We start from the raw sequence: 15,815 nt of genomic DNA on the forward strand, positions 1-15,815 counted from the left end.
GACAAATAATGGGATTTTAAAGGTGAATGTGTGAGTGTAAGAAGTATGTCATGGTTTTCCAGAATTATTTTAAAGGTTTTTGCACAAGCATCTACATCTAAAGACTTCTTAAAGATATATGTAATAACGTATTATATTATACCCATTTAAAGCAGACCCTAATGTGTTTTGATTTGATTCCTTTATTCCTCCCCAATACAGCAATTTAAGCAGCAAGCAGTGCATCATACTGTACAACACTTTTAAAATGAGACAGTATTAAGAAAAAATATAACAGCAAGTATATCATAAAAATGATTCTGATAGTGACAGCGTACAATATTTAAAAGAATGTATACACAATTGTACTGATTGTTAGAAAAAGGTATTCAAGAAATTGCAGATTTGTAGAGGGAGGTCTATCCATTACAGATCATAGTAATAAAATGTCTTTACATTCATTGTTTGAAAACCTAATGACATCTGGAACAATGCTAAATTTATTTTATTTGTCTTACACTGTGGACAGTGAATATAACTTCCTAAAGGCAAAATTTCAAAAGACTGATAAGGATATAAGATGGGTCTTCATTGATGGCATAGGCCATCCTCAGGATCTGCCCTGATCCAGGATTTCTTTTCCGATTTATGTTGTGCATAACTGATTCCACCAAAATACTCATAAGGTACTTGCTGAAACTACTCCAAAATCATCCAGGTGGATGCTGTACATTGGTGGTGGTGGAGGGGAGTCCCCATTACCTAAAAAGTGCTTTGAGTGGATTGTCCAGAAAAGCGCTATATAAGTGTAAGCAATTATTATAATTATTATTATTACTCCATCTTAAATGGAATTATGTCATGTCATTTGCCAAATTGCTCTATACCATACAGTGTTGCAGGAAGCCAGAGCCTACCTGGCAAGCAACGAGTGTAAGGCAGTGTACACCCTGGGCAGGGCACCAGTCCATCACAGGGCAAGTGCAAGCCAATCATACATGGGTACAATTAGGAGGCCACGGTAAAGGCCGAGGGAGGAAATGTGGCCCATATACCAGGATGACTCCCTACTATTATCGAGAAATGCCCAGGGATCTTTAATGACCACAGAGAGTCAGGACCTCGGTTTAACATCTCATCCGAGAGACAGCGCCCACTACAGTATAGTGTCCCCACCACTATATCAGAGCATTAGAACCCACACAGACTGCAGGGAGGGTACCTCCCGCTGGTTCTGCTAACATTCCAGCAGCAACCATTGCTTCCCTGGAGATCTCCCATTCAGGTACTGACCATGCTCAACCCTGCTTAGCTTCAGTGGGTTGCTAGTTGTGAGTTCAGGGTGATATGGCTGCTAGCTTAAACTGAATTGTTTCCCCATAAAATGTACATATGAGTGCTGTTCTGATATCAGGATCTTGTGACTAATGCGAAATAGTCACTACAGCTCTGGACACAGCTTGGGAAAAATAGATTGTAGGTGGCATCTTTCTAAACCTAAACCTAAACCTAAATTTTCAGTCTTGGAAGTAGCACTTGTCTGAATACAATCATGCAATAGAGTCTGCTTGATCTAGCTGTTTAGAACAACCATAACAACCTTAGATACCTATTCACCACTATTAACAGATTACTTAACCTAAACTGCCCTATCTATCTATCATCACAGTGAAGCCAGGATCCTACAATAGATTTACTCCCCAGTGCACTGCTCGGGCCTGTCCAGGGAGCACCTTCAGTAAATCCGCTCAGCCTGGTTCCTGGCGTTCTCCCAGTAGACCACCTCAGCGATGTGCATCCTGCCCCGCTCCATGTGGCCCCTTCAGCCCTGGCCTGGTTCTGGTCCACATGGGCACACTGTTCCAGGGCACATCTATCTAGTCCAGGGCATGCCTTCTGTAAACCTGCAAGTTGTAATTTGGGGCTACTTTGATATAACAACTAGCTATAATAGCTTGGTAATGTGCATACGAATAAGAATAATAATCAGCAATAATCAGAATTAAAAACAAATAAAGAGCACAAGTAACATTTGCGAAGCTAATAATCTCATTGAAGAATTTAACATGAAAAATATTATTTTGAATTTAAACTGTTACATTGATTATTGATCTATGAAGTATATAAAAGTTGTTGCTACTACTGGCTTTGTAGTATAATAATAAAAAAAACAATTTAATATTGATGAGAAATATGAATGAATGAGTTACTGTACCAACATTTTAGTCCTTATCCAGAGTGCTGTGTATCAAGCATATGACAAGATGAGGATGACTGTGGTAACAAGATTGGATTGTATTCTTTAAACTCTGTTTTATTAGCCCCTTGACAATGAAACTGAATCTCATTAACAACATACAGTAGGAAGTTATATTACTGTAAAGCACAACTGATTCAGTTAAAGAATATCTGAAGGTCAACAGTTAGGACACTATTGACAGCTTGTTGGGGTTACTTGTTTTGCACTTACACAATCCTTTGTGTAAAAAATGCTCATCTCAGTAATGATGCTTTACGTAGTCACCAAATGTGGTGTCTGGTTGTGCTTTAGTGAGTTTTGTGTTGATTTGGAAAGTGCCTTTACACTCAGATCTCTTTAATTTATTTTACCCATCCCCCTGCCTATTTCCATTCCTTTTCACTTTCCTTCAAGTGAAAAACACTATGTAAGAAGAAAATTAGCTTCTTTCAAACTTTGTTTACACGCAACTAGAAAAAAAATGTTAAACTTTAATGTTAACCCCATAAGCATAGATATTACTAACCCCTGTCACAGACAAGAATGCCACCAATATTTTACATTTTAACACAAGTTGTTACCTACATTTGAAAAAGAGTGTAACCCATATGAGAATCAATTAAAAAATAGCTTTAACATATACATCTTATTTCAAGCAATGTTTAAACCTTATCCATACCCTCCCCCAAATGGAAGTCAAGGTGAATGTCCCCCTGGAATGGATGTACCCTTTATTGATCATTCATCATTTTGGATAGTATACACAACACCTGGTTAGGGTCTTAAATTAAAGAGAAAATCTTCTCTTAACCTTTTGATTTTTTTATATCTTACTCAGTACACACATTAGAAAGAAAAATCCAGAACCAAAACAGGACAAAACACAGATGCCTTTGATTGTTTCTTCAAATGTCTATTTCCCAAGTTGTGGCACTCACAGAATGCACATTGTTTTTTCTAGGTCTTCTCTAAAATGTCTAATGCCTTGGATAAAAATTTGAATGTGACTAAACAAATATAAAAAGAACCCTGCATGAATGTTTATGAAGACAGGACCTGGAATGGTTTTCTCAGCCATTGAAGTATTGAATTGGATGCTGGAAGAGGTGTTAGTGGGGCCAGCAGGGGTTGTCAAGAAGCTGCTGTCTGTCATCACTACACTTCACACTGGTTAGATCATCAGACAGCAAGAGGTGGGGTTCTGCTGTGTTGGGGTCCAGAGTGACAGGAGCTGATAAGAGAAACAACAGAAATCAACCCTAACCTGCTCAAAGACATACAGTATTTAATAAAAGACAGATTCTATAGTAATTAACTTTTTTCACTTTGAGCTATGTGACTTACATGTAAACCGAATCACTAAAAGAGTTAAAAAAATAATTACTATTTTTAGGAACAGTAAGTGGAGACAGGAGCTGTATAAATAAGAGCTGTGTGAAGAGCACAGGTAACTTCCGTGAAGTTTATAACCTCATTTAAGTGTAAAAGCTTATTAATTTAAATGAAAACCAAGAGGTAAAAGTTCCAGGGAGAAGCTGGGGATGCTCCTCCCTTCTCTCCATCATTTAATTTTTTTCTGTTTAGACCCTATCCTCCTCTTTTGTGTTGCCTTTGCACCCAGATTTCCCCTGGAGAGTAAGTGAAGCTCATTTCCCTGACCTCAGGTTGGCAGCACCACCTTAATCCCTCCTGGGGAGGTTGTCACAGAGTGAATCAGAGGGGAACCCTGGCCAGACAGGAGCTCTAACCTGCTAATTCCTTTCTTCTCGGTCCCCTGAGGGCCTAGCCCAGTTGGAAAGTAGCAACTCTAAAAGTGACTTTCACTGCCTTCTGAAGCAGTTCTTTCTTTTCATTCTCCAACCTTGGAACAGTGCCTCTCAAAGTAATTCCTCCAGTTAAGGGGTCTTTCTCTTTTCCTCTTGAGGGATTTATTCCCAGTCCTAAGGCAGCACATTAAAGCAACTCTCTGCGAGTCAAGGGATCTATCACCTCCTTTCAATCCCACAGGGACTAGCCCAGTCGTAAGGTAGTGTCTTTTAAGGGGTTGTCTTCTCCTTTCTGTACCCCTGAGTGCCCAGCTCCCACTCATAAGGCAGAGCCTTTCAAGAGTGTCAGCGAGTCAACGGTGTTTATGTTATCATTCCCGACAAGCTGCCAAGCCAGCCAACTCATTAGGACCACTCGTGATCCCAGCACAGTCAAGGTGCAACTTTTTCTGCACTTTACTAATCCTTGCCTTTTCCCTTTGAAATGAATTTTTTTTTTAACTGCTACATTGATTCTTGACCTATCAAGTATATTAATGTTGTAACTGCAACTGACTTTGTATTGACATACCCAAACAACAGAGACCAATATGTGAGATGTTGCCATAGAACAGCACCACCTTGAAGAGGTCAAGCATATTAAATAGCATAATATTGATGGGAAATAGGTCAGATGAATGAGTTACCAAGCATTTAGTCCTTATCCAGCACTGTGTCTCAAGCATTCAACAGGATGAGGGTGACTTTTAAACTCTTTAAACTCTGTTTTATTAGAATAATGGGGTGTGTCTCTATAGCCTATTGGGAATGAGACTGGGTATTTTTAAAGAGATAGGGAGTCATATCACTGTAGAACATAACTGAAATTGTTGATGAAAGCATGAAAACAAATTGCCAGGACACTACAGACACACTATCAGGAGTGGATCACCAGGACAAAACTAGCCATGTAGTGACACCTGTAAAGTAAACTGGAGGAGATCAGACACTTCATTCTAGGGCTCTTAAACAGGCACACTTTAACTGCTTTTATCTGATTGGTTCCACAGTTCTCAGTGTTCCTCATATACTGTAAAAATCTGTAAATCTCCCTCCCCCTTGTGATCCCTGACCCCCAGTACTCACTGTGCTGAACAGTCTCCAGCATCTTCACCCAGACTCTGTACCTCAGAGAGCTCAGGTGCTTGGGAACATCTATCAGCGCTCCTGAAACCCCCTCTGGATCCTGCAGTGTGTGCTGGGCTCTGCAATGATATTCAGGAGTCAGTGCTTCTGTGGGTCTGGTCTCAGCACAATACAAAAAAAGAAGACAGGTTGAAGTTGCTGAAGTTGTAATACAGTACCTGCTCTTTGTTTTCTTGAAATTCTGAAAAAACAACAATAGGACCAGTTAGCAATTATTCTCATGCAGGAATGAACGTAATGGAATGTATTGATTATAACAATATAGGAAATTAAATAGTGACCTTGACATTAAAATGTAGATTAGTCTACTCAGCAACATTAAGAGAATTAAAAGATAGAAACATAATTCCTATAGTTTTCTAAAACTGTAGCACCAAGGCTTATTTATACGTTAAAGATTTAAAGGTGCTGGAAAGGTTTTTACAAAGGACTCTCTGTACTAGGGTTACTGTCCATTCAAGGATACAGAACCACTCTGCAGATTCAAGTTTGAAGGAACACAGGGGAAATGGACATTTATAATAAGTAGCATATACTGAGTCTGTGATGCAAAACAAGATGGTATTTTAAATGTAAGATAGATGCCGCTGGCATCTCTATGTGTTCAGATATGGACACCACCACATCTGAGCAAGGTTCCTAGGTGCAGGTCATGAACGATCATCCAAAAGATGATCAACCAATTAGGAACCTGAATGGTGAGGAAACACTCTACACCTGATGATGTCATAGCCAATGATCAACCAGGATCTTTTCTTTCAATCAAACCTTGCCAGTATGACATCAGCAACCACACAAATACAATCACTGTTGCCTGAGTCTCCAGACCTTAACTTTTTCCATGATTGAGTGTGCTTGAGTGTGAGACCAGATATAAAAAGGATTCTGCCCAATATTATTTCTAGCCAACTATGATTTTGATCAATCACCTGAATTAATGTTTTTTTAATCAAAATGCCTGAATATCCACATCTTCAGAGATAGCAGCTATCCCCTGCAGCAAAATAAGTTTTTCCCCACCTATCTGATTCTATTTGTTCCAATTCCAACAATTGGACCAGTAAATCCAATCACTTCAATGCAATGTAATGTAGTGCTAATATCAAAGGAAAAATAGCACAGCATTAAATTGTAACACAAGTAATCAGAGAGAGGCTCTAACTATTTGAAAGCAGTAGCTTTTTCTACAAACTAAACTTCAGCTCTGTCTGAAAGAGTAAATTGATAAATGCTAGTGACTGAATCTCCTCAAAGTTACAGCAGCAACATATCAGTTTGTATTCAAACAACTGACTTGACAGGGTCATCTCTACCTGCAGAAATGAAATGTCTCCCATTCCCATCTCCTGTTCTATGGCTCTGATTATGTCTGAAAGGGATGAGATCTCTCTCATAAGGCTCTCAATCTTCTCCTTCATCGTCTGACTCTTCTGTTCCTCTTCCTCATTCAGTGCTGCTATCCTAGCTGCCTCTTCATCTTTTAGAAACTGGTGAAGTTTCTCAAACTCCTTCTTTATCTGCTTCTTAGTTTGCTGGGCCTGAGACTGGAATAGAAGGTGTTGATTACTGTGTGAAATATTTTGTTCTATAACCTGTGTGAAATTTGGGGCAATTAGAACAGTAACTGCCATTATCAAACATAATTAAACAAACCATAACCATAACAAACAGAACCATTCCTCCATAAACTGCATTTTAATAAGTGAATGATTCCAGCAACTGTAGGGACGCCATAAATAACACTTGTTATTACTATTTGTGAGACCCAGCCATGTAGGAACCACATTTCTCTCTTAGGGAATGAACTTCAGCTCTCAGACACCTGATCAGTTGCAGGAAGGTGAGAGTGGTGGAGTTCTTGTCACCAGTGTCAGAAATAGATGACAAGTGACTTAGGCCCTGAGGATGACCAGGAGTGACAGTAAGACTGGCTGCTACCAACTTGATCATTCCTGTGGACAGGTTGCCAAATGAAGGAGAAGAGGCAGACCTGCTAGATCTACCTATGGTGTAAAAGGCTGAGGAAACAGTTTTGACAAAGTACCACATGGAAGAAGAGTGCATGTCACCTACAGTATATGACCACATAATGTGATGTAAAAAGGGGAAGAGGTTGGGGGAAGGACCCACATTTGAGAAAGTACACATAGAGCTTCCAAGAGAGATCTTAGAGAGTCTTCTAAGAAAATTTGACAATCCCATCCTCCCCTATCTGTTTTCGTAGACTTTTGTTTTGTTGTATGATTTATAGTTTACTTCCCAGCTCTGTAAAAAAAGACACTAGGGTGTTTTGAAATGTTCATCTACTGTATGTGTTTGGTGCCTGGATCCACCTATTTTAAAAATCCAATTAAAACTGTTATGAAACAGAGAGGTAGAGACTACAGCAGACATGTTTCACACACATCTCCCTTTATTTTCAAATTGACAGATCTGAAATAAAGTGGCTGTGACCCATCTAGATTCCCTATTGCAAAACAATGCTGTAACCACAAACTAATGCTGTGACAAAACAGACTTGCCCAATGTGCTGACACATTGTATTTAAAATTAATTATTTTTTAAAGACAATTTACTTTAAGGTAGAACATTTTCTGAACTTGCTCTTATTATGGTCATAAGAAAATAAAAATATTTAAATTTGATTTCTGAAACAATGTTAATATTTTCAAAGCAATGATACCTTAATGTGCTCTGCAGTTTGGTCATACAGTATGTCTGTTTAACTTTATTAAAGGCTTCCAGCTTCTTCTGTAGGGGTTCCAGTGCAGCCTTGAGCTCTTCCTGGAATGAGATGATACTTTAATGAAGAAACAGACTGACAGCAGACATCCCTGCTAACACAGGACCGAAATTTCCAGTCAATGGTGGAGTCTCACCAAACAGAAAATCTCTCTAGTAGGGCTTTCTGCAGCCCCTCCAGTCCACCCCATTACAGTACTGCAGTGAAACCAGCAACTCAATTTGTGTTTGTACTAAAGTTTTTTGTCAGAAAACCACATAATTCATAGGAAAACTACACTAGAGTAAAGATGATAAATTTGTTTTTATGGACTAAAACCTATAGTACAGTATATGAATAATCACACATTTTGTGTCCAGATATACAGTATGACAGAGTTCCATTTTTGAATACTTTCTTATCTGGGTGAGAATGTGATACTGTACTTCCTGACTGCAGTCTTTATTTACTAAAATCACTGGATTTCCAAAAAATCTGCATCTTGTTAACCGGGGCAGACAGTCGGTAATAGTAATTCTGACAATGTTTCTCATTAAAGCTCAGCATAAATCCACTTCCCTTATACAGCACAAAATCATGAGCAGTGAAAGGTTTTGTAGTTTTCAATATGTCTGAATAAAATATGAATTGAATTGAATTTTGCTCAATAGAAACAGAATTGTACTATGCTGAATGTTTACAAAGATCCAAATGAAAAATATCTTCTTTTGTGCTGAATAAGAAAAATAACATTTTTCTATATAATAGTAACTTGTAATTGTTATCATTTGTTGCATTTCCTTAAAATCTACTACAGTCTCCCCTACAGGACAGAACTCATGGTTTTTATGTTTTCTTGAAGTTTGACAGACAACACAGATAGGCTCCTCATCAGTCAAACAGAAAAGCTTGAGTTCTTCAACATGCAGACTGCAGAGCGCTTCAGATCTTGCTGGAGGTTTCTGACTCTTCTCTTGGAAGAAGACCTCACACAGATTCTTTAGAGCCAGGTTGAGGAGAAGCTGATCCTTAGTAAATGCTTTCCTGCAGACTGGACATTTTTGAGAGACATTCTTTTCCCAATGCTGCTCCAGACAGGCTTTACAGAAACTGTGGCTACATGACAGAAGAACGGGATCCTTGAAGATTTCAAAGCACACTGGACAAGTTATTTCCTCTTCCAGAAGAGACTGCCTTTCAGCCATTTCTTCACAGTTACACAGTCTTTTTTTCAACCTACCTTTAACAGCAGTGTCTTCTTCCCACAGCTTCACAATTCAACTGATGTGTTGTGTTCTCTAGGATTAAACTTCCTAGTTTGAAAATACTTTTCAAACTCCAACTTCTCTCCACTGTTTAACTTCCTCAAAGAACACAATGAAGATTAAAACAGAAAATAATGACAAAAAACTTGAACTTGTATGTTCCCCCATCAGTAAATGGTCCAGTTTGACCACATTTCTGAGTTTTCTTGAACAATAGTGACGTTTCTGGAAAGCCCTAAGAATGTTTCTCATACCATATTTTTTCTGCAATGATTGGATGAGCAGTGCAAATGTAGTTTCACATCTGCTTTTACTCATTTTCCCAGCTTGCGTTATGCAATAAATGAGGAAGTTAAGTAAGGATGCAATTTTTAATTTGCTATGTGCAAGGTTTTTGGTAACTAAAACCCACCTTAATGAGTTTGGAAATATGGTGAAAATGAATTATATGGGGATGATATGGTAGCACATAAAATAATAATGTAGAAAAATCTACAGCACATTTTCTCAGTTCTGTATAATCACTATCTAATGACTTTCAAACTACCTGTATAATAAATCTCCACAACTTCCTTTCTCTTTCACAGTTCTTTTTCTCCACTGACAATCTAAAAAAATCCCTCCTCCCCCATGCCCTCCAAAAAGTCCTTCTCCTCTCCTCCAACCTTCAACACCTTTTTGCTCCACTATCCCCCCCCCAAACACCACCACTCTTTTTTACAGGACACTGACACATAGTTACCCCACCCATAAATGAGTCAAGGTCAATGTCCACCTGGAACTGATGTACACTTTAATAATGTTGAATTATCTTAGAAAGTATACAGAATACAAGCCTGTTTAAGTTTTTGAATTAAAGGAGACCCCTTGCACATCAAGTCTGAACCTTCAGATTATTTACATCTTACTCAGTACACATATTAGAAAGATATATCATTAACAAAAATTGAAAAAAAAACATTTTATTGTCTTTCTTCAAAAGTTAATTTCTTAAGTTGTTGCAGAACTAGAAAGTAAATACCTCTTTTCAGGTCTTCTCTAATGTGTCTTCTACCTTGATAAGAAATTGGCGAATGATTAAGCAAATATAAAAAAAAAAAAACTGCATAAAATTTTTTGAAGAGTGTATGTGGAATGGTTTTCTCCACCTTCCAAAAGTTTTAAATAAATAAAAGACAATAAGGAAAATGATAAAGAATTAATTGTTTTTTATTGCATTGCATTATCACCCAATCTTACCGACAATTTCTCTGGGCAGATTTGCAGAGCAGCGGGCTTAGTGCCTGGCCTTTAAGACTGGAACCACCCTCTCAGTAAATATCCTGTCATAGTTAAGCTGCACTCTGAAATTTGGGGTTTCCTCTTCAGAGGAACTTGTTTCACTAGTGAAGGCAGTGCAGTGTAAATCCCTTCAGCTAGACATATAACTCACATTCCTCCTTTTGGGCCCAGAGCAATTGATCCCTTTCTTTTGATGGACTCTTTGGCCACACGCAAGCCCCAGTAAGTGATGTTCCCCACTTCAACATTCCAGCAGTGTCCCCCTCAGAGGAGGGACCCCTCAAAACCTAGCACAAAGGATTGAGTGTCAAACCTCTAAAAGTTATCAAGAAGCTGCTATGTCTCATTATTATTACTCACACTGGTCAGATCCTCAGACAGTAAGAGGTGGGGCTGTGCAGTGTTGGGGTTGAGAGTCACAGTGTCATGGGAGCAGGGTCAGACTCCCGTGAAGTGTGTCAGTAAGACCCAATGCGTATAATCCGGAAGAGTCTGGAGAAGGACATCAGAGGAAGAAACAGCAGGGTTAGGATGGGTTGACAGACAGGTGACGGTGACTGTGGTGATCTGGTGCATGGGGGAAATGCCAAGGCAACCAAATCCAGGGAAGTCCAAAAGGGGTAGTCAGGGTGCAGTCCGTTATCCAAAAGCCGGGAGATCCAACCCAGACGAAGACGATTAAAATCCCCGAGAAGGGGAAGCAAGACCAGGAACACAGAGAGATAAAAGCATAATGGGACCAGGCGCTCCGAGCCCCGGGCTCAGAGGTCAGGACATCTGGGATGAAGGCCTATGCCCTCAGGCTTCCTCCGAGCCTGGTGGTAGGCGGGCCTTCAGATGTCCGTCTTCCAAAGCTTAGCCAGGAACTGTGGAAACGCTAGGCTTTTAAATCAGAATACAAACAAGACACACCGGGAAATAATAGAACCTAACTGATAACAGAAAAGGGTAGGAGCGCTCTCTAGAGGAGGGATGTGGAACTTAACACACAGGAGCTGAATGGAAGAACAACACAAGCCAACATTGACCATCTCAAGAAATATTTAATAAAAAAATAAAACTTACTTTTACACTTTATTCAATTAGTAATAGAGTCTCTGACTTAGTGACTGGTGAGTTGTGAGTTCAAGCCCCCTCTGCAAACAGTTCCCCTCTGCAAACAGTTAGCAGCCATATCACTCTGCAACTCCCAACTGGTAACCCACTGAAGCTAAGCAGGTGTTAGACTAGTCAGTACCTGGATGGGAGACCTCCAGGGAAAAACTAAGATTGCTGCTAGAAGAGGTGTTAGTGGGGCCAGCAGGGGGAGCTCACCCTGTGGTCCATGTGGGTCCTAATGCCCCAGTATAGTGATGGGGACACTATAATGTAAACAGGTGCTGTCCTTTGGACATTTAGAGTTTATCAGTAGCAATGCCAAATAAGATTTGCTGCCTTTTTTACATTTGAATAATAATAATAATAATAATATAAGTAAACTTTTTCAATTAATTAAAGTGAAGCCTCTTTAAGACTTGGCTGGCCTGGTCTTTCTTATTTTATTTTTTGGTATTTTATACACTGCGTGTTCAAAACATTAAGGATTCTTTCTTAATATTGCATTGCACCCCCTTTTGCCCTCGGAACAGCCTCACTCCGTCAGGGTATGGACTCAACAAGGTGTTGAAAACATTCCACAGGAGTTCTGGCCCATGCTGACTCCAGTGCTTCCACAGTTGTTGTTATCTGATGGTGGATCTCTACTCCGAATACCTTGTTAAATCTCATCTTACAGATGTTCAATTGGATTGAGATCTGGTGACCGGCCAGGCCACTGCATTAATCTGAATATATTGTCAAGTTTTTAGACTCATTCCTGGAAAACTGCTGGGATACACCTGATTGCCAATGATGTCCAGATATTCTGTGGCATTCAAATGTTGCTCCACTTTTATCAAGGGTCCCAATTTGTGCTATGAAAACACACCTCACACCATCACCAGCCCGCAATGTTGACACATTGTATGATGGGCGCATGGACTTATGTGGTTTTCTTCATACCCTAGAGCAGACAATGGTTTTCCAATCTTTTATTGTTCAATGGTTTCATTCCTTAGCAAGTGCAGTTTCTTGTTTTTTTTGCTGAAAGAAGTGAAACTCAGTAACTCTGTAAGGTCATTGTCTGCCATGCTCCATTGTCAAAGTGGGAATTCTTTTACTGGTGTTCCTTATCAATGTTGTACTGGACTGTCAGATGACTAAATGTAGTGTTGATCTGTACAATTTGTGTCGGCCTCCTTTTACCTCTTTCATCAATGAGCCATTTTCGACCACTTGCCTGGCTGGATGTCTTTTGAATGGTGGACCATTCCAGGACACTGTTGAAACCTCAGCACCATTGCAGTTCTTAACTAACTCAAACCAGAGCACCTGGGACTTACTGTCATACCCTGTTCAAAGGCACCTAAATCTTTTTAAATTTCTAAATTCTCCAACACGTAAGCAATCCATGTTTCAATTGTCTCAAGCCTTAAAAGTACTTCCTTAAGCTGTCTCCTCCCCTTCATCTACACTGATTGAAGTTGAGTTAACAGGTGAAATCAACAAGGAATCATATAGTAGCATTAACCAGGATTCACCTGAGCAGTCTATTTCAAGGAAAGAGCAGGCATCCCTAATTTTTTGTACACTTGGTGTATAATATATTTATTATATATACAAAATAAGTCTCTAATTATAATTATATAATGGGAGAGGGAAAAAATGGAGACAGATGTCAAATTATGTACAGTAGGATACTCTGAGGTGAAACTCTGAGGAGGTTTCCTCCTGGTGCATACTGGAGCTCCATGTTAAGTAAATGCAGAGGATTCCCAGTTGGACTTTGCTTTGGATACTTTTGATTAGAACTTCATGCTGAGACAGATTATTATAGTAACCAAGGACTGAACCCTGGGATGCTGCAAGAATCCCATTAAGGTTCAAGTCCAACCTTCAGTGACTTCAGACACAACATTAACATGACTCTGTTACACAGTTTCAACTGTGTTGGTGCAAATTGTCTTGTGGCAATTCATGGATTGTTGTTGTTAGAAAATAATTTTGTTCACCACCATTATTATAGCAAAATTCACAGATTAAAAACGCAATAAAAATATCCATTCTTGTTTTTGCCCATGTTGGTTTCTGCATTATCTATGCCCATTACACACTATAGAAGTATTTTATTCCAAATACCATTATTAAATTATAATATGTAATACTTTTTTATATTACAGTTGGCACATAGGACAGGGATTCTGCCAACTTATTATAAAATCTATTACTCATTCATGAAAAGGACAGAAATACGGTTGAGCCAGGTAAATACAGACTTTTGTCTTTCTTCAATTAAATATTTCACAAAATCGGGCTTAAGAAAATAATTACAAAAAAGTAGACCAAGATGGATAATCAATAAATAAATTAAATAATCAACATAATTAACAATGATAATAACAATACCCTTCACACTTTCATGGTACCATCCAATGTGAAATGCTAGGTATTTACCCAATCATGAAACCTACAGTAGATGTCTGATGGTGCCAGTTGAGGCTTGCCTGAAATCCCCTCCTGCTTGTTGATTAGTATCCTGTGAAATGAAATTCCATAGGTGACAGCTGTGTTTGTGATTGGCCCATTGGATGACCCATTGGATGATGGAACATTAAAAGCTAGGATTTCTGAGAATAAGAACCAGGTAAAGGTTTATTCGATGCTGAAAGGAAAAGAAAGGAGACACAGCGTCGACATTATGATGGCTCCAGTAAATTGGTGCCTCAATCTCAACCTCTCAGAGATCACTCACTTGCCTTTCTGCTGGTTAAAAATGTCCAAAAGATGTATATCTGATTAATCTGATGGATCCTGAGCCTATCGTCTCACCAATCCCTATTATTGGAACTTCACTACTGGTGATGGAGCAGGCTGTGAATGCAACCCTAACCTTCAATCCCAATTCCCCTGGCACCTTGCTTGACAGCATGGTTGTCTCTCCTTCTGCAGGGACAAAGGTGCTGCAATGGGGCTCAGACTTCCTTCTGTCTAGTCCTCCTGCTTCTTCTGCGAATGTCTTTCACAGACTCTATGTTCACCTCCTGCTGCGTTATTAATATTGGAATCCTGCTAAATTTTTTTGCTTGGTGCGCAGAGGTTACCTTTTTAGAGGGGGTAATATCAGTATCATTCCCACAAGAGTGTTGCAGGGCAAGCTAACAAACCATGGCAAAAGGAAAAGCCTCTATGACATCTGACATCTGTTCCAGCTGTTCTCAGTTTATGACTACATCTGTCTTATAAGGAATAGTCAGTTACCATGGTGAAGTGAGCTTGCTCTGCAGCATTCCAAGGCCAGTGAGCATGACAAATAAAACATGTTATAAGAAGCCAGTCACGCAAGCCTTCAAATAGTTGATTATTAGAGATCGTAATTTGGGACTGGAGAATTGCTAAAGTAGTGCCCATCAATAAAAGGGATGAGAAAACTAAGCCAGGTAATTATAGACAATAGGTCTGACTTCTCTGACATGAAAGGTTTTGGAAACAATTATTAGAACCGAACTAGAGAATTACTTATGTGGAAATTATATCTTAGGAAATAACATTGATTTAGTAAAATAGGTCTGGCCTAACCTAGCTTTTTCTCAATCCATTTCTTCAAGTTGATTCTCTGACAAGGTACACCTTCTTGAATATTGTATTTATCAGTTTATCAATTTTATTTGGTTTAAATAACAAGTATAAGCACAATAATTATAAAAAGTGTTCAATATTTTGATTTCAGGTGGCATGGTAGTGCAGTGGTTAGCATTATTGTCTCTCTGCTCTGGGTCCCTAAACCTCCCACTTTCCAAAGACATACGGGTAGGTGAGTATGTGTGCTTTGTGGCCATTGCTTGATGGGATAGGCACTGACACTTGTGATCCTGTATTGGGTAAAGGTGTAAGAATGTTAGAAATGGAAGGATAGCGATTATACAGTATTTTGAAAATGACTATGCGAAAATAAATATTGGATCTATCCTGTCCTGTGTGTTGTGAAATATTCCAAGATCCTGTTCTCCTGACATGTAGCTACAGCTTCTGTAAAGCCTGTCTGGAGAAATAATGGGCAGATATTTCTCTCAGAAATTACTCTTGGAGAAATACTCTTGGATGTTGCAAAATGATTGTGATTTCAGTATTCTAAAAATCTCACTATTCTAAAAATGCATGAACTAACTTGTTCTCTAAACAAAGTTCAAATAACTAACTCTAATCTAGCCTTTCTGGATTATCAGGGCATTAAATAAGTCAAACTCCTACCAATATCTACCAGTTATATCCTACCAATCTTTAAAATTATAATAAAAATATAA

General features: G+C 39.0%; 1 protein-coding gene across 1 annotated transcript in view; it reads right to left on the bottom strand.

Moving 5' to 3' along the window:
- Positions 1 to 166: 166 nt before the first annotated feature.
- Positions 167 to 15,815, bottom strand: part of LOC148820901 (E3 ubiquitin-protein ligase TRIM35-like) — a 53,635-nt gene continuing 37,986 nt past the window's right edge. The window contains exons 4-7 of the mRNA XM_088933408.1: positions 6,483 to 6,713; positions 5,328 to 5,350; positions 5,110 to 5,228; positions 167 to 3,449 (exon numbers count right to left, since the gene is read on the bottom strand). Of these exons, the coding sequence (XP_088789534.1) occupies positions 3,328 to 3,449; positions 5,110 to 5,228; positions 5,328 to 5,350; positions 6,483 to 6,713 (495 nt within the window). The 3' untranslated portion in view covers positions 167 to 3,327. The remainder of the gene's footprint in view (positions 3,450 to 5,109; positions 5,229 to 5,327; positions 5,351 to 6,482; positions 6,714 to 15,815) is intronic.

The sequence above is a fragment of the Atractosteus spatula genome, chromosome 14, assembly GCF_055471065.1.
Source record: "Atractosteus spatula isolate fAtrSpa1 chromosome 14, fAtrSpa1.hap1, whole genome shotgun sequence".
Classification (NCBI taxonomy): domain Eukaryota; kingdom Metazoa; phylum Chordata; class Actinopteri; order Semionotiformes; family Lepisosteidae; genus Atractosteus; species Atractosteus spatula.